Source organism: Doryrhamphus excisus, linkage group LG15, assembly GCF_037039965.1.
Source record: "Doryrhamphus excisus strain RoL-2023G ecotype Guam linkage group LG15, RoL_Dexc_Guam_v1.1, whole genome shotgun sequence".
In the NCBI taxonomy this organism is placed as follows: domain Eukaryota; kingdom Metazoa; phylum Chordata; class Actinopteri; order Syngnathiformes; family Syngnathidae; genus Doryrhamphus; species Doryrhamphus excisus.
Window position 1 is genome coordinate 10,173,120 of NC_136371.1, and position 19,934 is coordinate 10,193,053.

Below are 19,934 nucleotides of genomic sequence, written 5' to 3' on the forward strand. Positions count from 1 at the left end.
CATTCACGGACAGAAGAGTGGATACCTAGCTCTCAATTCAATGCATGTTTGCTGTCAGAATCTTTTACCTGAGGACTTTTTACCGAGCACACGCCTTGTGCTGGAAGACACAGCCACCCCAAGGAGAGCGAACATTGTAAGTGTTGTCGCTGTATCCACTGTAGCCTAATTATTGGTATTGATGCACCTAGAAAATAAGTTTTGGTAGTGTTTTAAATCATTGTCATCATTGACTACAATAATAATAACCCGCACAGAAAATTTTCTAGATCTTTCAGCATCTGAACCTATTCCAGCTGTATTTTCTTGGATTTGTGCTTCCTGCCAAAAAGGTCTGTTTTAATTAATTCCAGGAAGTTGGTTTCAGCTTGAGGTCGCCAACAGATGGCTGGACATTCTCCTTCAGAATTTTTTGGTAGACAGCTGAATTCATGCTTCCATGTATCACAGGAAGTCTTTCTCTGCCATGCAGGCCCAGTGTCTTTCTCATGGTGGAGTCATAAACACTGGCCTTAACTGAGGCAAGTGAGGCCCTCAGTTCTTTCGATGTTGTTGTGGGGTCTTTTGTGACCTCTCAGATGAGTCGTCATTGCTTGTCTTCCAACTTAGAAACGCGTCTCTCCTTGGAAAAGCATTTCCTCATTGTTGAGATACATTCAATGACACTCTGAACACCAAATATCACAACAACATCTTTATTATCCATGTGTGTGTGTTTGTGTTTGTGGTCTAAATAAAAAGAAAGAAACGAAGAACAATAATTGAGTCTACCAGAAAATGCACTCAAAACGGGAATTCAACCTAAGTTACATGATGTCTTTGAATGCAATTTCACATTGTTCATAATAATTGTTCTGCTATACTGCTATCAAAGAGACTGTAGGGAAATAGATTTTCAGACATCATTATCTCTCTTTTAATAAAATACAGTAAAAGGGGGCACATGCCAGACATAGTTGCAATCATGATCAAATCATTTGGAAACTGATGAATCAGTCCTAATTTTAAGTCATCAGCCAATAAGATAATTTTTACAGGATGCAGTCATTGCTCCTCAAACATAAAGTACTTTCTCTTGAGGATTCAGCCATTATTGCTAAAGAGATTGCATAAACGTGTTTCATCTGCACATTCAGTGATTTTACATCAGGGACAATTTCTTACAAAGCTTTTTATCTTTTGTTCCCAGGATGCAAGTGGGAGTGCGAAGCCCATCCAACCTGTGGAAGTGCAAGCTGTGAGTTTCACACATTATTTCTGCAGTAAACGTGACACACGTTTTTGCTTTTTTAACAGTACGTGCAATAGTTTCCAACTTTTAACTGCTGGCAGATGCATAGCTCACTCCGTTTCAGATGAATTGCACTAAGTGGGTGCCCGGCAGTGTTAGACAGGAGCAGCAGTAGGAAGACATGCAGTCACATATTGAGTGGATCAGTGAAGTGTCAGGAAGCCCGGTCCGCAGCACAGCCTCAGCTGCTCAGCAGGACGATGATGTAGATGAGGAGCAGACAGATGAGGATGAGGGTGAAGTTGACGAAGAGCTCCTGCAGGTTCCTCTTGGCCTGTGGAGTCACCTCGATTTGGGATGCGCGGCGGATGGCCGACTTGGTAATGTGCTGTACGCGCTCCATGCCGATGTTTGGACTGGAAAGGTCAGGCTGGAGGAGAGAATCAGGACATGAAGGTACTGCCGGATGCCTGGTCTGGACTTGTTATGCAGCAGGAAGTCTGCTCTTATAAAAGAAAATAATAATAAAAGACAGAAAGAAAGGTCACATATCTAATTTATGGCCCATAGCACATTGGAAAAATATACAACAGCAGCAGAAATGGATTTTACAAGAATAAAGTCAAAATATTAAAAGTAATTGGAAAAAAAGTTATCATGAGGGGAAAAAATGTAATTTTAGTCACACAGTAAATTTGAAATAATCAAGAATTTTTCATATTTTTTGAAAGAATAAAGTCTGGAAGAAAATAATAATAATTGGGGGAAAAACAACCGCAGAATTGGGGAAAACAGCTGTAATTTTGCGAGAATAAAGTCAAAATATTATGAGAATTATGAGGGAAAATAATGTCATTTTAGTAGCATTAAATTGAAATATTAAACAAAAAAGACATTATTTTGGGAAAATTGTAATGCCATGAGAAACAAACAAAATAATGTAATTTTTTGGAAAATTAGGTTGCGGAAAAATGCGGTAGAAAATGAATGAATGAAAGGTTGCGGAAAAAGTTGTAATGTTACAAGAAGAAAGTCGAATATGGGAATAAAGTCATAATTGCAACAAGAAAGTTGAAATAGCAGAAAAAAAAATAGCTGTAACTTTGAGATAATACAGTCAAAATATGAAGACAAAAAACTTTTTTTACAAGAATAAGCATGTAATACAAGGAAAAATAATGTAATTTTAGTGGTATGGAGATAAAAATAATATATATCTTTTTAAGTCATAATATAAGAAATTAACAAAACAAAGCAAAATTCTAATTTTTTGAAAATTAGGTTGGGGAAAATCTACATGTGTTGGTTTCCAAAATATTATTAATATGACCCTTGCATCATTTTCTTTTTTTCTATGAGGCCACATCTTGACTCTTCTCATTCTCATTCCTAAGCTCATCAGCGCCGTCATGTGACTCCCACCCCCGACGATCTTGTGACCTCTTCTGTGGCAGAACACCGTGTGGTGATAAGAGAACCACCAGAGGAGGCGCCAGCTGAGGTCTGTTCATGCGTCAACCGGGTCCCGTGGGAGCGGCAGCATCATTGTAATGCCAACAATGGCATCCTAGTCGCAACAGGCCCTTTTTCCTTTCTCTTTTCTTTCCTTTCTGGATGCTGAGCTTGATTGGAGATAAACATGAGCACATGGCAGGAATTTAAATGACTTTCAACGCTGCCGTAAATCCCTTTTGTGATTTGATTCGGGACTCGCCTCTGATCAAAGTCAACGTGACAAGGTGACCAGGCTCATGTGCTGCCGCCCCCGCCGCCGCCGTGTTTTGTGCTATTTTTATTGGGTGGAGAATTTTGGATTCTGTCATGGTGTCGAAAGTCCAGATGACAGAGCCAGAGTGGCTACTTGGTGCTCTTTACAGCCTTTTCATCACCACTATTTTTATCATTCTGATTTGTTTCTTCCACCCCTAATCCGTCTGTGAGTCCCTGATTATCTCTCGACATGTTAGCACCTCAGACAGCCTCATGCCTCACGAGATAACTCTTTAAGTGTGCTGGTCTGCTCATTCCTCCCACCGCTGTCTCGGTTGGCCTACGCTCACTTTCACTTTCAGGCTGGATAGCTTGTGCCTGTGCAGACCTGCATTTAGAGGTGAGGTTAAAGGTCACATACTATGAACAAAGAAAATACATTGGACTTGCAGTGTCTATCTACTATCTACTTCTCATAGGAGACTGAATGAACCAGGGGCGTCACTAGGTTCTGAGGACAGGGGGGGCTTAGCCCCCTGGAGATGCACAGGATATGAATGAATGTAGTAGACATTCAAAAAAATTCAATAACAAACAAGAACCGGGATATAACTTTCCCACTTTTGGACAGATTTAGTAGATTGATACTCAATTGTTTTAGGCCACCATTACAAGTACACACAATCTATACTGCAAAACCGCTGCTCAAACTCTGCAACCATTCTGTCCAGTCCAGTCATCAATTATATAATAATCATTATTATATTATTAATTAGCCTATTATTAATTACTATCATCATTATTATTCTTTTGATTATTACGGCTACCACTAGTAGTAGTAGGCTAGTACGAGCCTGCTTATTGGCTTGCTTATTAGCCTGCTTTTGCCCTATTATATGAAATTTGTCAGAAATTTTTTTTGTAAAAAAAAAAATCTATAAAAAAATAGAAAAAATTATTTAGGGGGGCTTCAGAACATTTTAGGGGGACTGAAGCTCCCCCTAAAATAGGCCTAATGACATCACTGGAATGAACAAAAGTACATCGACCTATAAGCAGACGGGATGTTAATCAGTAAGGTACACATATGTAAGTTTATCTTCAATACTACCAAGAGTCCTTACCACTCACAACCGTGAGAGACTTGAATGTGTATTAAAATGTTCACCTTACAAAGCAAAGCAAATGGAATGATGGAATTCATGCATAGCGGAAGTGTAGCTGGAACACTGTAGGAATGATGACTGCTGTAAAGTAATCCTCTGTTTCTGTGTGAAAATAATTCAGTGTTTCTCGTCAATACAAGGCTCTTTGGATAATAATAGATTTGGATAAAAATAGATTTGAAATGTTCTGCACTTCACCAGCCCTGATACAGCCAAGGCCGTTATTTGTACAGTGGAGTCCGTTTATGTCGAACAGGTCAACCTAAGCAGCTGTGTTTTTAAATCATGCTTTTTCATGATTGAATACAACCTATTACTGGTATTTTATTGGTATATTATTATAGTAGTACTGTAAAACGGGGTTATAAATGGTAATATGGGTCGGGAAAATGTTTTAAATGTAATTCTGCCTTTTCATGTTAAACAGGAAGCTGCTTTGTGTTGTTTTTTTTCAAAGAAGCAGATATTCTATAAATATTTTCCCGAGAATTGTCCCTTATTACCCTGCCGTCCTTATAACCCCATTTTAGGGTAGTATATGCCTGAAGTCAGGGGTGTACAAACCTTTTCCAGCAGAAAAATGAAAGGATCACTTGTACATGTAGATAGCCTGTATGCCAAGAAGTTATATATATTTATTTTGTTTTTCTATTTAGTTTATTTATATATGGTCTTTCGTTATTTCATTCATTCATTCATTCATTCATTAAATTTACGAAATATTTTTTCCAAATATTCTTTTTAGCCAATTAAAACTAAACAGCCCTACTTTAAGTTCACTTTCAAGCGCATATTTGCATTTTTTTTGGTTTATTTTGTTAAATTATTGCAAAGAAGATGAGGCAGAAAGATCCAAATCCAATCAGTTAGCAACACCAGCGTAGAACCTCTACGTAGACAGTCAGCTGTTCGCTGCTCTTCACATAGCATCGCTCTTGTGCTCTCGTCTGTGCTGTGTCATGTGACTGCATTAGAATGAAGAAAAAGCTTTGCTGCGCTTGGCTTGCCTTGGCAATCCGTTAGTTCCGCAAAATGCATCACATTCTCTTACACTACTCACAAGAAGTTAGGGACGTTTCAGGATGAACCTAAAATGTAATATTGTGTAACCTTCACCTGGAACATGGCCAGCATGTTCAATACTTAACCCACAACTTGCTGTTCTCATAACATACTAACTTTGTGTGAGTAGTATGAAAGGAACCCAGAGGAGCATCAGGCTAGCTGCCAATAAAATGAAGATCAGAGAGACTGCCATTGGTCTGCTGGTCTGCAGCGGAGCCTGCGGAGCGTTGCTGATAACAGCTGCTGGGCGCCACTGCTTTGCAGCAACATTCCTCCTATTTAAAATCATTCATAGTTTCCATCAAACCACTAATCCATCGCAAAGGTGATGGATGATGGCGTTGACGTCATGATTCCTTAAATGATGAATGTCATCAGCTGCACATGGAAGCGACACGGATGGAAATATTAGGATTTGAGTGTGATGAGTCCTGGGAAGCTTTCAGTGCAGATTCCACTGTCAATTTATTCTCGGAGCTGTGCTCACTGGACATACTGTAACATTAAAGTTTCATTCACACTCATGTGAAACATTGACACATATTTCTTTCCCTTTTCTGTGCATTATAACACGAGAGAACGATTTAATATGAACAAGCTAACAATGTACATCATCGGGACACACCTATTTCGACTACAAAGCCCCTCTAACAAAGTTGCATGGTTACATGTTGTGATCATACATACATAATAGTATGAAATAGTTGCATTATCTTGCTATATTTTGATGATTTAAAACATTACCCAAACTTGTTATGTACAGTGACAACACTTTTGATGCCCGATGGCTGTGTCTTCCAGCACAAGACGTGTGCTCCAGTCTTCAGGTAAAAAAATGCAGATGACAAACGTCATCTTCTTTGGATCTTCTTTGTGGAGTGTGAATGATGCTGAGACTAGCGATTAGCGACATGTCGTGTTAGTCCGCAAGATAAAAATAGTTCGCTGCTACCATAATAATATCGCTGTACCTTGGTTAATATACAAGTCAGGTATGTAAATGGAACAGGAAATAGGTATTTCCCATGAGTCCATTGTTAGCTAGCTCATATTAGTTTGGTTTCTTGCGCTAGAATGCACAGAAAGGTGAAAGAAACATGCGTGCATGTTTCATATAAGAATTGTGAATGATGGGCAAAATTCCCCAAAAAGTGCAGTTCCCCTTTAAGCACGCTTGCATCATCAATGAGGTATCATTTCTGTTTTGTAAAATGATCCAATTTAGCATGTCAAGGTGGTAATTCATTCAACAGTGTGTTTACCAATGTGATTGTAGTTGGCACCGCAAAATACTGGGAAGTGTCTGTAATGTTTTGATCAGCTCCTTTAGCATTTATGGTAATGGTTATGGTTTAATTTGATTTGAACATGCATACAAGTTACAATAGAGTGTCGCCGTAACACACATCAAGTTAAAACTCAACTCTGAACCCCCAACGTCTCAGCTCCCCTCGCACACACAAGCAGGAGCATTTGCTTTAATTGTGTCTACAATATTGGGTAATATGAGTGTAAATGTGACTATAGGGGTGTTATTTCATGTGTAGAGGGCTCTAATGATGTCAAACACCATATTTTTCTGTGCTCTAACTACAAAAACATTTATATCCATTTATAAATAAGGAAACAAACTTTGTGGAAATTCACTTATTGGGGTCAGGTGATGAAGCAATTAACCACAATAAAGGAAAAATCACTGCACATATATATATATAAAATTTTTGGATATCTAGAACGGATTGATAGGACTTACATAATTTCCTATTGGAAGTTTTGCCTTTTTGTAAGTTTTTGTACTTTTTGGTTTTCGTCAGACCGAAATAACATTATTATTATTGGACGCACTAATGAAAGTACAGTTTGATACCCCTGCAAACTACTATAAAAATAGACGCATTCTTATTATTACTGCTGATATAATAATTTACTTTTGGATACAGCTCTTGTATCGGTTCTCATGAACTTATGTAAATATAAGAACAAATAAGAAGAAAGAGAAAAGTCTGAATTCTTTAAGGATGCTGCTGCTTACCTTTCAGATGAGAGCAGTTCTGACTGCTGTCTAAGAGAGAGAGAAATGTCAGATATGCAACCATCTCCAAGGGTGTAAACAGAGAGAGGGGAGAGAGAAAGAGAGAGAGGGAGGGGGGCAAAGAGCCTAACAAAGCATCGGCATTAATAACAACCAATGCCTAACATCAGCTTGAACATCAATAGTGTTTTTGGACTTGAACGTTACGAGGGGATTGCCTGCTGCAAACATGCCCAAGTGTGAACATGTTTGCATGTGTGTGCTCTACATGAAAGAAAAACAAAGGGAAAAAAGAATCAAGTCAAAAGAAAACCTTATAAGGAGAATAGCAGTCTCAACATGAGACCCTGCCAGTGTATTGTCATTTCTTCTATTATGTTTTTTTTATCTCTAGTGGACAGTAAACGTTAATCCTCCTCGCTCTGGAAAAGCTCCAGCCTGAGATGAAGATGCATTAAGAAAGACAAACACAAGTTCAAGAGTGCCTGCAGTGTGAATTAAAGATAATACAAATGTTTTCTCAGCAGGTACATAAAACAAGCTGACAGAGCTTGTGAGGACTCCGAGAGATTTAGTCCTGGCTGGAATGTGAGACGGTGCCAAAAGAGGCACTCAATTAATCATGATATTCATGATTGGAATTATTACAGACAGTTACTATTGAATTGCTTTTCATAGTTATGCAATGCATTAAAAAGGCTCAAGCGCTTTACATCCCGTTTACATGAATATCGATATCAACTGGAGTTTATTTCCTGCTCAAAAGAATGACTTTTTTTATATGTGTGTCTTTTTTTTGGTTCCAGGGGCTGTAGAGCTTTGCAGCCTTACATGGTGAAAAGGCTTCTCTGACCCAGAACTTGAGCGAGGGGATGTGAGAGCGTGGCTGAAGCAGCTTTCTGGCATCTTGCACCGCAACCGGCCTGGGAAAGCGTCTTCCACCTTCCGGCACACAAGAGGTGACAGCATTGGACATTCACTTTTGTTCAAAAGTCATCGGTCACCAATTCTGGTCTTCTTTAAATGACCTTTTTCACTGCAGTTACTGACATGGAGACGCAGAAACTAAGCCAAGGGGTGGCACATGGTGCATGGGAGAAACCATTACATTTTGGTGAGGATCTGCTGTAAATGGTCCTGTCCCATGATGACAGTGTTGCACATGCATGTGCAGTCATTCTTTCCTCTGGGCTCTACCAAGCCCATAATTAGTGATTAATTGGTATGGGCTCTACCATACTACATTTTGTGTAATTCATTCATTCATTTTCTACCGCTTTTCCTTACGAGGGTCGCAGGGGGTGCTGGAGCCTATCCCAGCTGTCTTTGGGCGTGAGGCGGACTGCTCACCATCCAATCACAGGGCACATATAGACAAACAACCATTCACACTCACATTCATACCTATGGACAATTTGGAGTCGCCAATTAACCTAGCATGTTTTTGGAATGTGGGCGGAAACCGGAGTACCCGGAGAAAACCCACGCATGCACGGGGAGAACATGCAAACTCCACACAGAGATGGCCAAGGGTGGAATTGAACCCTGGTCTCCTAGCTGTGAGGTCTGCGCGTTAACCACTAGACCGCCGTGCCGCCCCATTTTGTGTAATATACCATGATATTTACTACGGTGGCACGGTGGTATATGTACATGTCTGCCTCCCAGTCAGGGGATCAAACCTCCATGGAGCATCCTCGTATGGGTTTCTCTGCCTTCCTCCCAAAATATGCATGTTAGGCTAATTGGAGACTGTGAAACTGTCCATAGGTGTGAATGAAAATGGATGGATGGCGGCTGGTCACTTGTGGCCTAACCACTACTAGAAGCATACAAATAACTTCAGTTCTAGTATTTGTTCCATGAAATTGTATGAATTTATTCCTTTTATCTTTGTTTGGTAGCGTGTCTCTTGGCTGCACTGCTTCCCATACGTGTATCACATTTGAGCTTCATTGTGTTGCCATGCCAATTTAATCTATACGCAGGGCCTTCAGAATTAGGAGCGCTGGCCCAATGTTTTTTTTTTCTTTCATAGATTTCAGATTTAAGTAATTCAGTCACATTTTCAAAATAGCTTTGTCATGTTTTTAGATAAATATTGAGTCTGAACTGCTCCAGATGATGTTGTAGTGTAGAGCTTTGTTACTTGGAGATGTATGTGTAGGTGTATGAGATGTTTGGAGATGTATTTGAAGATGAAGGACATTTAAAGGACATTTTCATCCATTGTTGGATTGCATAGTTTTGCATAGTATTACAAGTTTATGTAATTCAGGGGTGGACAAACTATGGTCCAGGGGCCACATCCGGCCCGCCAAGTGTTTGAATACGGCCCTCTCGTTCTTTCCAAAGTATTTAATTTAAACTTAACATACAACCTGGCATCATGGCACGAGCCAACCTTTTGATTGTTTAAGTAGCTGATTTTAGCAATTTTGTTATTTGATGAGGTCTGGTGTTTACAAAGTGCTCCTGAAAAAAGGGACACAAGCACATATGATAAACTCGATGTTCGAATCGTTTTGTAGCAACGTAGGACTGTATTCCTGAAAAATAGCAACAGTCGACCATAATTTTATCAGGGATTCTCAGTCCTGTTGTGAGATCATTCATACCTGCAATTAAAGCCTGTTGTTCCGCTGATCAAGTCTGGTGCTTGTGTGTCTCAGTACAGTCACATTACTGGCACCTAGTGACATCATAACGTCTTTTTACGCGTCTTCTGACTGCCTCATACTTGTGTTTTAGTTAATTTAGTCGTTTTTATGCTTGAAACCATGCATATGATTGCACAACACGAGTAGTATGGCCCGCCGTCAATTTTGTTAAATCAATGCGGCCCGCGAGTCAAAAAGTGTAACTGCAACGTGGTAGTGTTGGTCTTAAGACATTTTTTCCAAAATTCTGTCCCTTCAGTACCAGCAGTAATCAGCAGTAGAACATTTTCAGGAAAATATTTGTTTCCAACAAAAAGGGTGAAAAAAGCTTTTTGCCTTTGTGATAGCTCAAATATTGAAACAGCTGCACTACAACATAACATAAAAAGGGTTGTTTTGCATCAAAATGAGAATTTACTTGCAATTATAACACTATGAACTATTTACAATTTGGTATTTGGAGCTAAACTCTTGGTGTGGTAGGAAATGCTCCGCCCACCGCTGGATTAAACTGATGTGTGTAAAGAAATGTGTACTATATTGGAGCCACAATGCCAGTTTATCACAAATGATTTCTGTCATATCTCCTGCCACCAGCAGAGGCACTGTTTCGTAAACTGCACGGTGCAGTACATGTACCCTTGTATGTGTGACACAGAAATGCCATATGTGTCAAAAAGCATCCGACAGAATGTTTGTAGGGCAACTGAAGTGTTCTTTTCCTGTTTTCTTGTCACATGGTGTAGAAAAAGGGGATTTTCCGTCTGCAGCAGTTGTTTACCCAGGAGGGCCTACTGCTGCATGCTGCTGGCAGCTTCACACACATTCCCTCTTCTCTTACTACCCCCCCCCCCCCAGCCCCCCCACCATTGACCCTTCCATCCCTCTGTACTCCAGATTTAGATAGCTATGTGGAGAGGCCCACAACGAGCTTCTCCCCGGAGGCCTGCACATGAGAGCGGGATTTATCAGATTTTATAGACTTAAGAATCCCAGTCGCAGTCGACTGAAACGATCAGTCTATTTTCTCGACTGCTTGGGTGAACTGGATCCTTTCTCTATTATCAACATTTTCACTTAAATATACAAGAGTAGAGCCAGTGGCTAATTTCCATCTTGAATCTTGAGTCATTTTGTGTGGACATAGAAGAGAAGAAAGCAGTCAGCCCAAAACAGAAGACGTAACATGCTTGGGTGTTTACATTTACGTTTATGTTATTAGTTTATGTTACGTGTTACGTTTACCTCTTAGTTGTTGTTTATCAACCATGTAGAAGTAGCACTTGCTGTGGATGTGTTTTGTTTACGTTTTGTTGCACCGTGAGCAAGTACTTCATTCTCTTTGATGACCACCCAAATATGGACGGCCCAATTGTTTGAGAGAGACAGGTTGGAAAAAAAAGGGATGTGATGGAAATGGAAATCTTTTTTTAATCCCAAATGAAACAGCCTCACTCTGATCGTCTTTACAAAGAACAAGTTCACCTCCATCGACCCCTGTCACACCCAGAGGGCCCTTCTACGGCACTGCAAACCTGTCCAACGCTTCCAGCTGTCCATCTGAGATAATGAACATAGCAGCACACCGACTCTGAGCAACACACCAAACCGCTTGTAAAGTTCCACAAATCCACTGCGCACACCAGAAGACATCCTTGCATCATTTCTAATCCCACAGATTTTTTAATTAAAACAGATTGTTGCGCTTACTGCCGTGCCCATTCCGGGCCTGCATGGCACACATGTTGAAATAAAAACTCGGAAAACTGAAGCTGTTTTTCCTGCATGACCTTTTGTCAGCAGCGTTTTTTGTTCTTGTGCTTGTGTAGTTTTTTCCTGTCAGTATTTTTGTATTTTTCTCTCTGACCTGTATAGCCTAGTTTTGTTGTTGTTGTTTTTTTGTTCATTTTTATATTGTTTTGTACTTTCAACCTATTGTGGACACTCCCAGTTGTAATGAACATTTTTTGTTCCAAAGTTCGACTCTGCATCTTGGGTTCCAGACCAACTCACGCCGGTTCTTGACAGAAATAGTTCAGAAAAAGACATTTATTTCATTTTTACTTGTAATATTATGAGAAGCAAACTTAACAATTGATAAAGTTGTCATTTTGGGAGAATTAAGAAAATATTACCAGAATAATGAGAATGAATATTATGAGGAAAAAGCCACGACTACAAGAAGAAATTTTACAAGAACAAAGTTTAGTTGGAAAATGTAAAACAAATCAACAATAGAATGTGGAAAAAACAGCTATTATTCTATGAGAATCAAGTCAAAATATTAACAAAAAAAATGCATTCTAACAAAACAGAATTGTGCATTTTTGCAAGAATTTGTAATATGAGAAAATATTATGTAATTTTTGTGCCATAGAGTTGCAATAATAAAGAAAAAACGATTTTTTAAAGTTGGATTATTATGGGAAACATATCCCACTGACATACCTTCCATAGAGGAAGCAGAGTCTGAGGTCACATACGTGGACAGTGCCATCACCGTGGCTGAGGTATCTGGGGTGGTTAAGATGCTCCTCAGTGGCTCCGGGGGTGGACGAGTTCCGCCCAGAATTCCTCAAGGCTCTGGATGTTGAGGGACTTGGCTGACATGTCTCTTCAACATTGCATGGAAGTCGGGAACAGTACCTTTGGATTGGCAGACCGGGGTGGTGGTCCCCCTTTTCAGGAAGGGTGACCGGAGGGTGTGTTCCCACTACAGGGGGATCACACTCCTCAGCCTCCCTGGGAAAGTCTATTCCAGGGTGCTGGAGAGAAGGGTACGACCGTTGGCCGAACCGCTGATACAAGAGGTCCAATGCGGTTTTCGTCCTGGTCGTGGAACACTGGACCAGCTCTACACCCTCACGAGGGTGCTTGAGGGTGCATGGGAGTTTGCCCTACCAGTCTACATGTGCTTTCTGGACCTGGAAAAGGCATTCGACCGTGTCCCTCATAGCGTCCTTTGGGGGGTGCTCCGGGAGTACGGGATCGGTGGCGCGTTACTACGTGCTATCCGGTCCTTGTACAAACGGGGCAGGAGTCTGGTTCGCATTGCCAGTAGTAAGTCAAGCCTGTTTCCGGTAAACGTTGGTCTCCACCAAGGCTGCCCTTTGTCACCGATTCTGTTCACAATTTTCATGGACAGAATTTGTAGGCGCAGCCAAGGTGCTGAGGGAGTCCAGTTCGGGGGCCTTAGAATCTCATCTCTGCTATTTGCAGATGATGTGGTTCTTATGGCTTCTTCGGGCTGCGACCTTCAGCGTTTACTGGGACGGTTTGCATCTGAGTGTGAAGCGTCTGGGATGAGACTCAGTACCTCCAAATCAGAGGCCACGGTTCTCAGTCGGAAAAGGGTGGAGTGCTCCCTCTGGGTTGGGAATGAGGTCCTGCCCCAGGTGGAGGAGTTTAAGTATCTCGGGGTCTTGTTCACGAGTGAGGGAAAGTGGGAGCGTGAGGTCGACAACGACGGATCGGTGCAGCCTTGGCAGTAATGTGGTCGCTGTACCGGACCGTCGTGGTGAAAAGAAAGCTGAGCCGGAGGGCAAAGCTCTCAATTTACCGGTCGATCTACGTTCCCACCCTCACCTGTGGTCATGAGCTTTGGGTCATGACCGAAAGAATGAGATCACAGATACAGGCGGCTGAAATGAGTTTCCTCCGTAGGGTAGCTGGACTCACCCTAAGAGATAGGGTGAGGAGCTCAGTCATCCGGGAGGGGCTCAGAGTAGAGCCGCTTCTCCTTCACATCGAGAGGAGTCACTTGAGGTGGCTCGGGCATCTAGTCCGGATGCCTCCCGGACGCCTCCCTGGTGAGGTGTTCCGGGCATGCCCAGCCGGGAAAAGGCCTCGGGGCAGACCGAGGACACGCTGGAGGGACTATGTCTCACAGCTGGCCTGGGAACGCCTTGGTGTCCTCCCGGTGGAGCTGGAGGAGGTGGCCGGGGACCGGGAAGTCTGGGCTTCCCTACTAAGACTGCTGCCCCCGCGACCCGGACCCGGATAAGCGGAGGAAAATGGATGGATGGATGGATGGATTATTATGGGAAACAAAATACACTAAAATCTTGGGAAAAATAGGATGGAATATTATAATATTATGGGAATAAAGTCATAATATTCAAAACAACAATTTTCTAAAGATTATTGAAAAAAGTTGAAGAAAATGAAAACAAACAGCAAAAATGAAAAAAAGAGCAAATAGTAATAATAGGCTTTTCACACTATAACTACTATGTTGTGAGCATATCTACATGCTGCTTGATACAATATCAGACCTCAGCTTGTCCACAAAGACACCAAAACCATGAGCGTCACTTCTGGTCACGAATATGAGGAAATATTTCTTCAGTCAACTAAAAGACTATCCTCCACAATAACACACAAAGTATACATTCATGAAGTGCACTCAGCCGTCCTATAAAACACGTCCTAATATTTAAAGTGTGCTTTCATTAAAGCTACCACTATTGATACTGGACTTTCCAGTACCAGCAAGCTCATGTTTATTGTGAAAACACTCCCAGCCTTTGAGATGGCATTCAGTTTGACAACAGTACACTCAGTCTGATTGTTATGGTGACGTGAGGGGTCCCGATTGGCTCTGGAGATTGATGGTACAAGACCGTGATTGGACCCTGAGGTACCTATAAAGGATTTGTGTGGCGTCTTTGGTCGGCTGTTGGACCCGCACAGTGGAAAAATAACTGTTCTATTTATAAAGGCCCACTTAACAGAACAGGGTCGTCTGTGTCATCTGTGTTGCATACAGGAACACAAGCAGCCGGAATATGGAGACCCAGTTGGTCAGTATTACGAGATGCTTTAATATCCTGCCAAATTGGCCTGTTCTGTTCATTCATTCTTGACAATATGCACATGCACATATGCACGTACGAGTCATCTGTTTGTAATACAAAGATCATTGGTGCAAAGGTTGCCAATACAACCAAACGGCAACCAAAACCAAACCATAACCTTTATGGAATGTAAAAAAAATGGGACAACTAGCAGGTGCATCCATGCATCTGTAATGTCATCACCACTTTCAAAATTTTCCAGGGGCAGTCAACAGATGCTCAAAACCAAACAAAAAACAACCTTCTGCAACAAAAATGCAAGTTTTCATAATCTTTTGGCAACTAAAAATGGCTATTGGGTAAGATAAGATAATACATAATATAAGAAGAAGGTTTGTATGTACAGTAGATGCAAAGGCAAATAATAATTTTGGAGGCCAGGGGTGTCCAAACTTTTTCCATCTAGGGCTGTATCCTGAAAAAGGATTATTAAGAAGGTAGGGGCCTGCACAGGGTCTAGTGGTTAGCGCACAAACCTCACAGCCAGGAGACCGCAGTTCAATCCCACCCTCGGCTAGGTTAAATGGCGACTCCAAATTGTCCATAGGTATGAATGTGAGTGTGAATGGTTGTTTGTCTATATGTGCCCTGTGATTGGCTGGCGACCAGTCCAGGGTGTACCCCGCCTCTCGCACGAAGACAGCTGGGATAGGCTCCAGCAACCCCGCGACCTTAGTGAGGATAAGCGGTAGAAAAATTAAATGGAGGGGGTAGGTTGCTCAGTAAGTGGAAGGTTGGACAAACAAACGCGGTCCACAGCGTCGCCCGGTGGAGTAACTGTTGAATTGCATCTTCTTCCATCTGTTTCGTGTGTGCCAATGGCAGACGAAATACATCACATATTGAATATTTTCATTAACAAAAGAAAACTTCTGCTCCTCCTCAGTGTGACGTCACAAGTCAAATGGGCCTCCTGGATCACTTCCTGAACAAAAACATGTCACCCCTCTGACTGCCTTCGACAGGAAGTAACCTTGTTACCTCTTGCATCTCGCAACTCTTCTGTTTTCAGTCAGCTCAGGAGATGACGACGATGGAGCGGATGGCCGCCGCCTCTTCAGTTGTCTTTTTCATGCTCTGCAGCAGCTTCCTTACCTGCACAGGTACTCCTAACATGATTTATTTTATATAATTGGAGCCTTTTTTAATATTCATGTTTATTGGTAGCCTTAGGAAGCACTCTACCCAGCATCAGTGTCTTCTCTTTCTTGGACTAAAGATCTTCATTTTGTTTGAAAGGTTCCCAAAATGGCTGTGACGCCTACGGCGCCATTGGTGGCAACTTTACAGTGCCTCTGCATCACCGACTGGAAAAATGGGAAGACTTGAGATGGAGGCACAACAAGACGAAGATATTTCATCAAAGGCCGGACCGTAAGGTGGCCTTCGGGAAGCCAGATGATATCCATGGAAATGGATCCCTCAAACTTCTCAATATGGGGAGAAGTAGTGCGGGCATTTACATCCCGGAGGTTTATGATACAAAAGGAGTATCAGCAAAGAATCTGAAAAGCCTGTTTTTATGTTTGCTGGGTAGGTATCAAGTACTGTTTACATTTTTTTGGCATCTTCATTCAGCTATCAATGTGATGATATACAGCAATAATTCATTCCAAAAGGTTCGATGCTGGGATAGGCTCCAGCATAACAGCGACCCTATAGTTAAGGTTAAGGTTAGGATTCGGTTAGCCAGACCTTATAAAATGAAGTATTGACACTAACTAAGGTTTCACTCTTAGACATTTTAAACCATCAGGGGCTGCTTCCCAGTGTTCAGACCTCCGCCAAGGCAAAGTGTGCCCAATTCAGCACCAAACTCTCCTTCTTCTTAGATCTGCAGCTTTGTCATTAAGATCTATGTATTATTCACAGATGCGTTTATTTTTAATGGCAAAAATCCCACAATTTTTCCAAAAGTGGAAATGAATAGAAGCTGATCCAGATCCTGATGGAAACTAACGGGATAACGAACCCTCTTTGTAGTATGTCAGCCATCTGCCTGTAGGTCCCATGACGGTGCACCATAATTGTCTGTCGTTTAGATCCCATCTCGAAGCCTGGCTTGAAAATGGAATGCGAATCGTCCAATGTGAAATTCACATGCATGACTGGTCAGGTGAGCGCAAAGTTACCATGTTGTTTTCGTTCTGTTTTGTTGCATTTAATCTCACATGTTGTCACTTTTTCCACAGGGTAAAATGAAACTGCATTTATTAGTATATTACAACTGTAAAAATATCATAATTACATCTCTAATAAGTACTTTCTACATTAAAAATGTAACATTTTTAGGTGGGTTGTATATCATATACTCAGACTTGACACATGTTTGTGGTTTTGAGCGTGTCAACTTTTTGTGATGAGTGGAAACGTTTTATCTCATGTCAGCAGGCTGTCATGTTTCAAGCCGTCATTATGGACTTGAACTGACAGCACTTTCTTTTGAATATTATTCACAAATCCCTCTAAATCTGTGTTCCTGAGCCCAGCCACCTTGCAGGTGGTGTGCCTTATGCTGGGCACAATAAAAGGCCACTCCAAACTGTGCAGTTTCATCACACATGTTGCAAGTGTTGTGGGCGTGAATGTCCAGAATAGAACTTCCACTAGAGATGTTGTATATGAATTGAAGTCATCTCAAATGGTCTGTTGACGGTTTGTTGTTGTCGTTGTTGTCCACACCGTTAACCAAAGTCTTTGTTGCTAACCATGTAGACACTCGGCTAAACAGTAAACTCGATGTTTGAATCGTTTTGTAGCAAGGTAGGACTGTATTCCCGAAAAATAGCAACAGACGACCATGATTTTTATCAGGTATTCTTGGTCCTGTTGTGAGATCATTCATACCTGCAATAAAAGCCTGTTGTCCCGCCGATCAAGTCTGGTGCTTGTGTGTCTCAGTACAGTCACATTACTGGCACCTAGTGACGTCACAACGTCTTTTTACGCGTCTTCTGAATGCCTCATACTTGTATTTTAGTTAATTTAGTCGTTTTTATGCTTGCATTTTTAAAAAACTAATGATAGTCTGTATTCACGCACCAAAGAGCATGATTTATTACATCATTAGATCATTCATATTTTCTGGGAGTGTATTTTCAGTTTGCGTCTTGCAATATTGATCCTATTCAGATATTATTCAGGGAGAAATGACCTGCTCTGTTCACTTTTTGATAAATTCATGATCCATATTTTGTACGTACACATCAATCAGTCAGCATGCTAGGTGAAACCTTTTTAGGGTCCAAAAAAAAACCCCCACTCACAGTTCTGACCCACAGACCCCTGATGTGACCCTACAATGGTTTGAAAATGACAACGTTTTGCTGAAAGAAGACGGTCGGACTCTCCTTCGTGTCGCCAACGAGGTGACAAACAATATGTTCAGATGCACAGTTTCCAATCGTGCTAGCTCCATGAGCAGTGACAGTCATGTTCAAAACTGCACCAAATCAAGTGAGTATGATTTTGATCCAGAATGCTGCTCTTATTTTGAGTTTGGCTCTGTGGGCTTTAATGCAGTCTCACGCTGGCTTCATTAAAGGCTCGTCTCTCTTCCCTGAAGAATTGTTTGGCCAGGATTTTAGGATGATGGTGAGCATCCTGGCCAGCATGGGAGGTAGGCTTGTTGCAACATTATATTTATAATATTTCAAACATGTTTTTTTGGATTTATTCTAACTTTTTATCCTTGCCAGGGCTTGCTCTGTTGTTGATTGTCATCTTAATCATTTGCTGCATCCGAGGCATACGAGAAAAAAGCAAACAGGTTGAAGGTAAGGTGTAGTCTAACATAAGTTATGAAATATGGTTCATCCGTGCTGAACTACAATAGAGGAGGAGGAGCTTCGTTTGGGTTGGACCAATCCTAAACCACAGCATCATCAATATCAACACCCAACCCATCGGCATCAGCCAGCTGACCACACCGGACCTCGGCAGCACCGCCGCAAAAAGCGGGGCGTGCCACAGCATCTGGGAAGCCAACCGCAGCCCAGCCTGGCACAGGTCAGAGGCGAAAAAAGGCCTGGACGTGAGTAATTGCAACCTACGGCCTCCTGACTGTATTCCTGTTTCTGGTTTCCCCTCAGGCTTCCAGACTGGTGGCAGATGAGGGGCAGCCTCCTCCTGTTCCCCAGCCCAGGAAGAAGGTTGCAGCAACAAATATACATACTTAAGGAAATTATGTGGGTTTTTTTTGTCTAAATTAAGCGTATAAAAATAGCAAAATGAATTCAAATATGCATTATGCATTAAATACGCATTATGGAGGTGTCAGTAATGTTATTGTAGACAAGTCTATTTACCGTATATAGCCCTTCATCTCCAAATAGCCTCTTTACAAGCTGAACTGTCATGTTCGGTGAGACACACAAGCACCAGACTTGATTGCCATGGCAATCAAGTAAACTCAGAACTAAGTTTGTCCAACTTAAAAGACCAATTTCATGTGACTTATTGCTGCTTATTGTTGTGGGAACTTCATTTTTTAGGTCAAACAACCAAATATTTTTGTTGTATCAACAATGTAAGTCAAGCAATCTCAACTCACGTTCAAATCTGGTTAACAAATTATTTCAATTAATTTCAATTTAATTGTGAGATGAATTTACTTGAAATAATTAGTTAGACTAAATCAAAAGTGAGTTGATATTCTATTGTTGATACAACAAAAATATTTGTTTATTTGACTTAATAAAGAAAGTTCCCAGAACAAAGCAATTAGTCACGTGAGCTAGGTCTTTTAAGTTGGAGAAACTTAGTTGTGAGTTGAAATTACCTGAAATAATTTGCTAGATTTAATCAAAATTTTAAGGCAGCGAGGTTACACATTTTTTTAAGTTGAGTCAACTTGTATTTTTTTTTACAGTGCAGGTTTGATCTTGTATGGCTCATTTTCTTTTATAATGTCAACTATATGGGTAAAACCAGTGTAAAGGTGACTATAAAGGTTGTTATTTCATGTCTAGAAGCCTGTAATAATGTTAAATACACGTATTTAGAAGGTAACTATTACACTCAAAAAAACGACTCAAGCCCATCTTAAAGGTAACACATTTTTATATTATTAGTCCAGTGAAAATATATTACCTACAGTAAAAACTAAAAAAAAATTAATAAGTCTGACTGGAGTAAATCTCATTTGGACCTGTAACACAAAAACAATGGGTCACACAAAAGAACAGACTCAAGCCCTTCTTAGAGGTAACACAT

The 19,934-nt window shown here is 41.1% G+C and overlaps 2 protein-coding genes across 5 annotated transcripts; one reads left to right on the forward strand and one right to left on the reverse strand.

Annotated features, from left to right (window-relative positions):
- Positions 1 to 689: 689 nt before the first annotated feature.
- pln2 (phospholamban 2) lies at positions 690 to 7,327 on the reverse strand. Of its 3 annotated transcripts, none has more exons than XM_058051818.2 (2): positions 7,205 to 7,327; positions 690 to 1,731 (listed from the first exon to the last, which is right to left on the reverse strand). In XM_058051818.2, exon 2 carries the CDS (start codon positions 1,632 to 1,634, stop codon positions 1,473 to 1,475), a length of 162 nt encoding a protein of 53 aa, XP_057907801.1. In that variant the 5' UTR covers positions 1,635 to 1,731; positions 7,205 to 7,327; the 3' UTR covers positions 690 to 1,472. The 3 variants fall into 3 exon arrangements, with proteins under 3 accessions (XP_057907801.1, XP_057907803.1, XP_057907804.1); XM_058051820.2 differs by having other exon boundaries at positions 690 to 1,736; positions 7,205 to 7,321; XM_058051821.2 differs by having other exon boundaries at positions 690 to 1,661; positions 7,205 to 7,263.
- LOC131104594 (T-cell surface antigen CD2) lies at positions 1,166 to 19,721 on the forward strand. 2 transcript variants are annotated; one of them, XM_078796745.1, is made up of 11 exons: positions 1,166 to 2,732; positions 8,011 to 8,163; positions 8,247 to 8,318; positions 15,733 to 15,823; positions 15,960 to 16,253; positions 16,763 to 16,836; positions 18,002 to 18,176; positions 18,265 to 18,339; positions 18,419 to 18,496; positions 18,556 to 18,728; positions 18,812 to 19,721. In XM_078796745.1, exons 3-11 carry the CDS (start codon positions 8,289 to 8,291, stop codon positions 18,896 to 18,898), a joined length of 1,077 nt encoding a protein of 358 aa, XP_078652871.1. In that variant the 5' UTR covers positions 1,166 to 2,732; positions 8,011 to 8,163; positions 8,247 to 8,288; the 3' UTR covers positions 18,899 to 19,721. The 2 variants fall into 2 exon arrangements, with proteins under 2 accessions (XP_078652871.1, XP_078652872.1); XM_078796746.1 differs by lacking the exon at positions 8,247 to 8,318.
- The last annotated feature ends 213 nt before the right edge of the window (positions 19,722 to 19,934 follow it).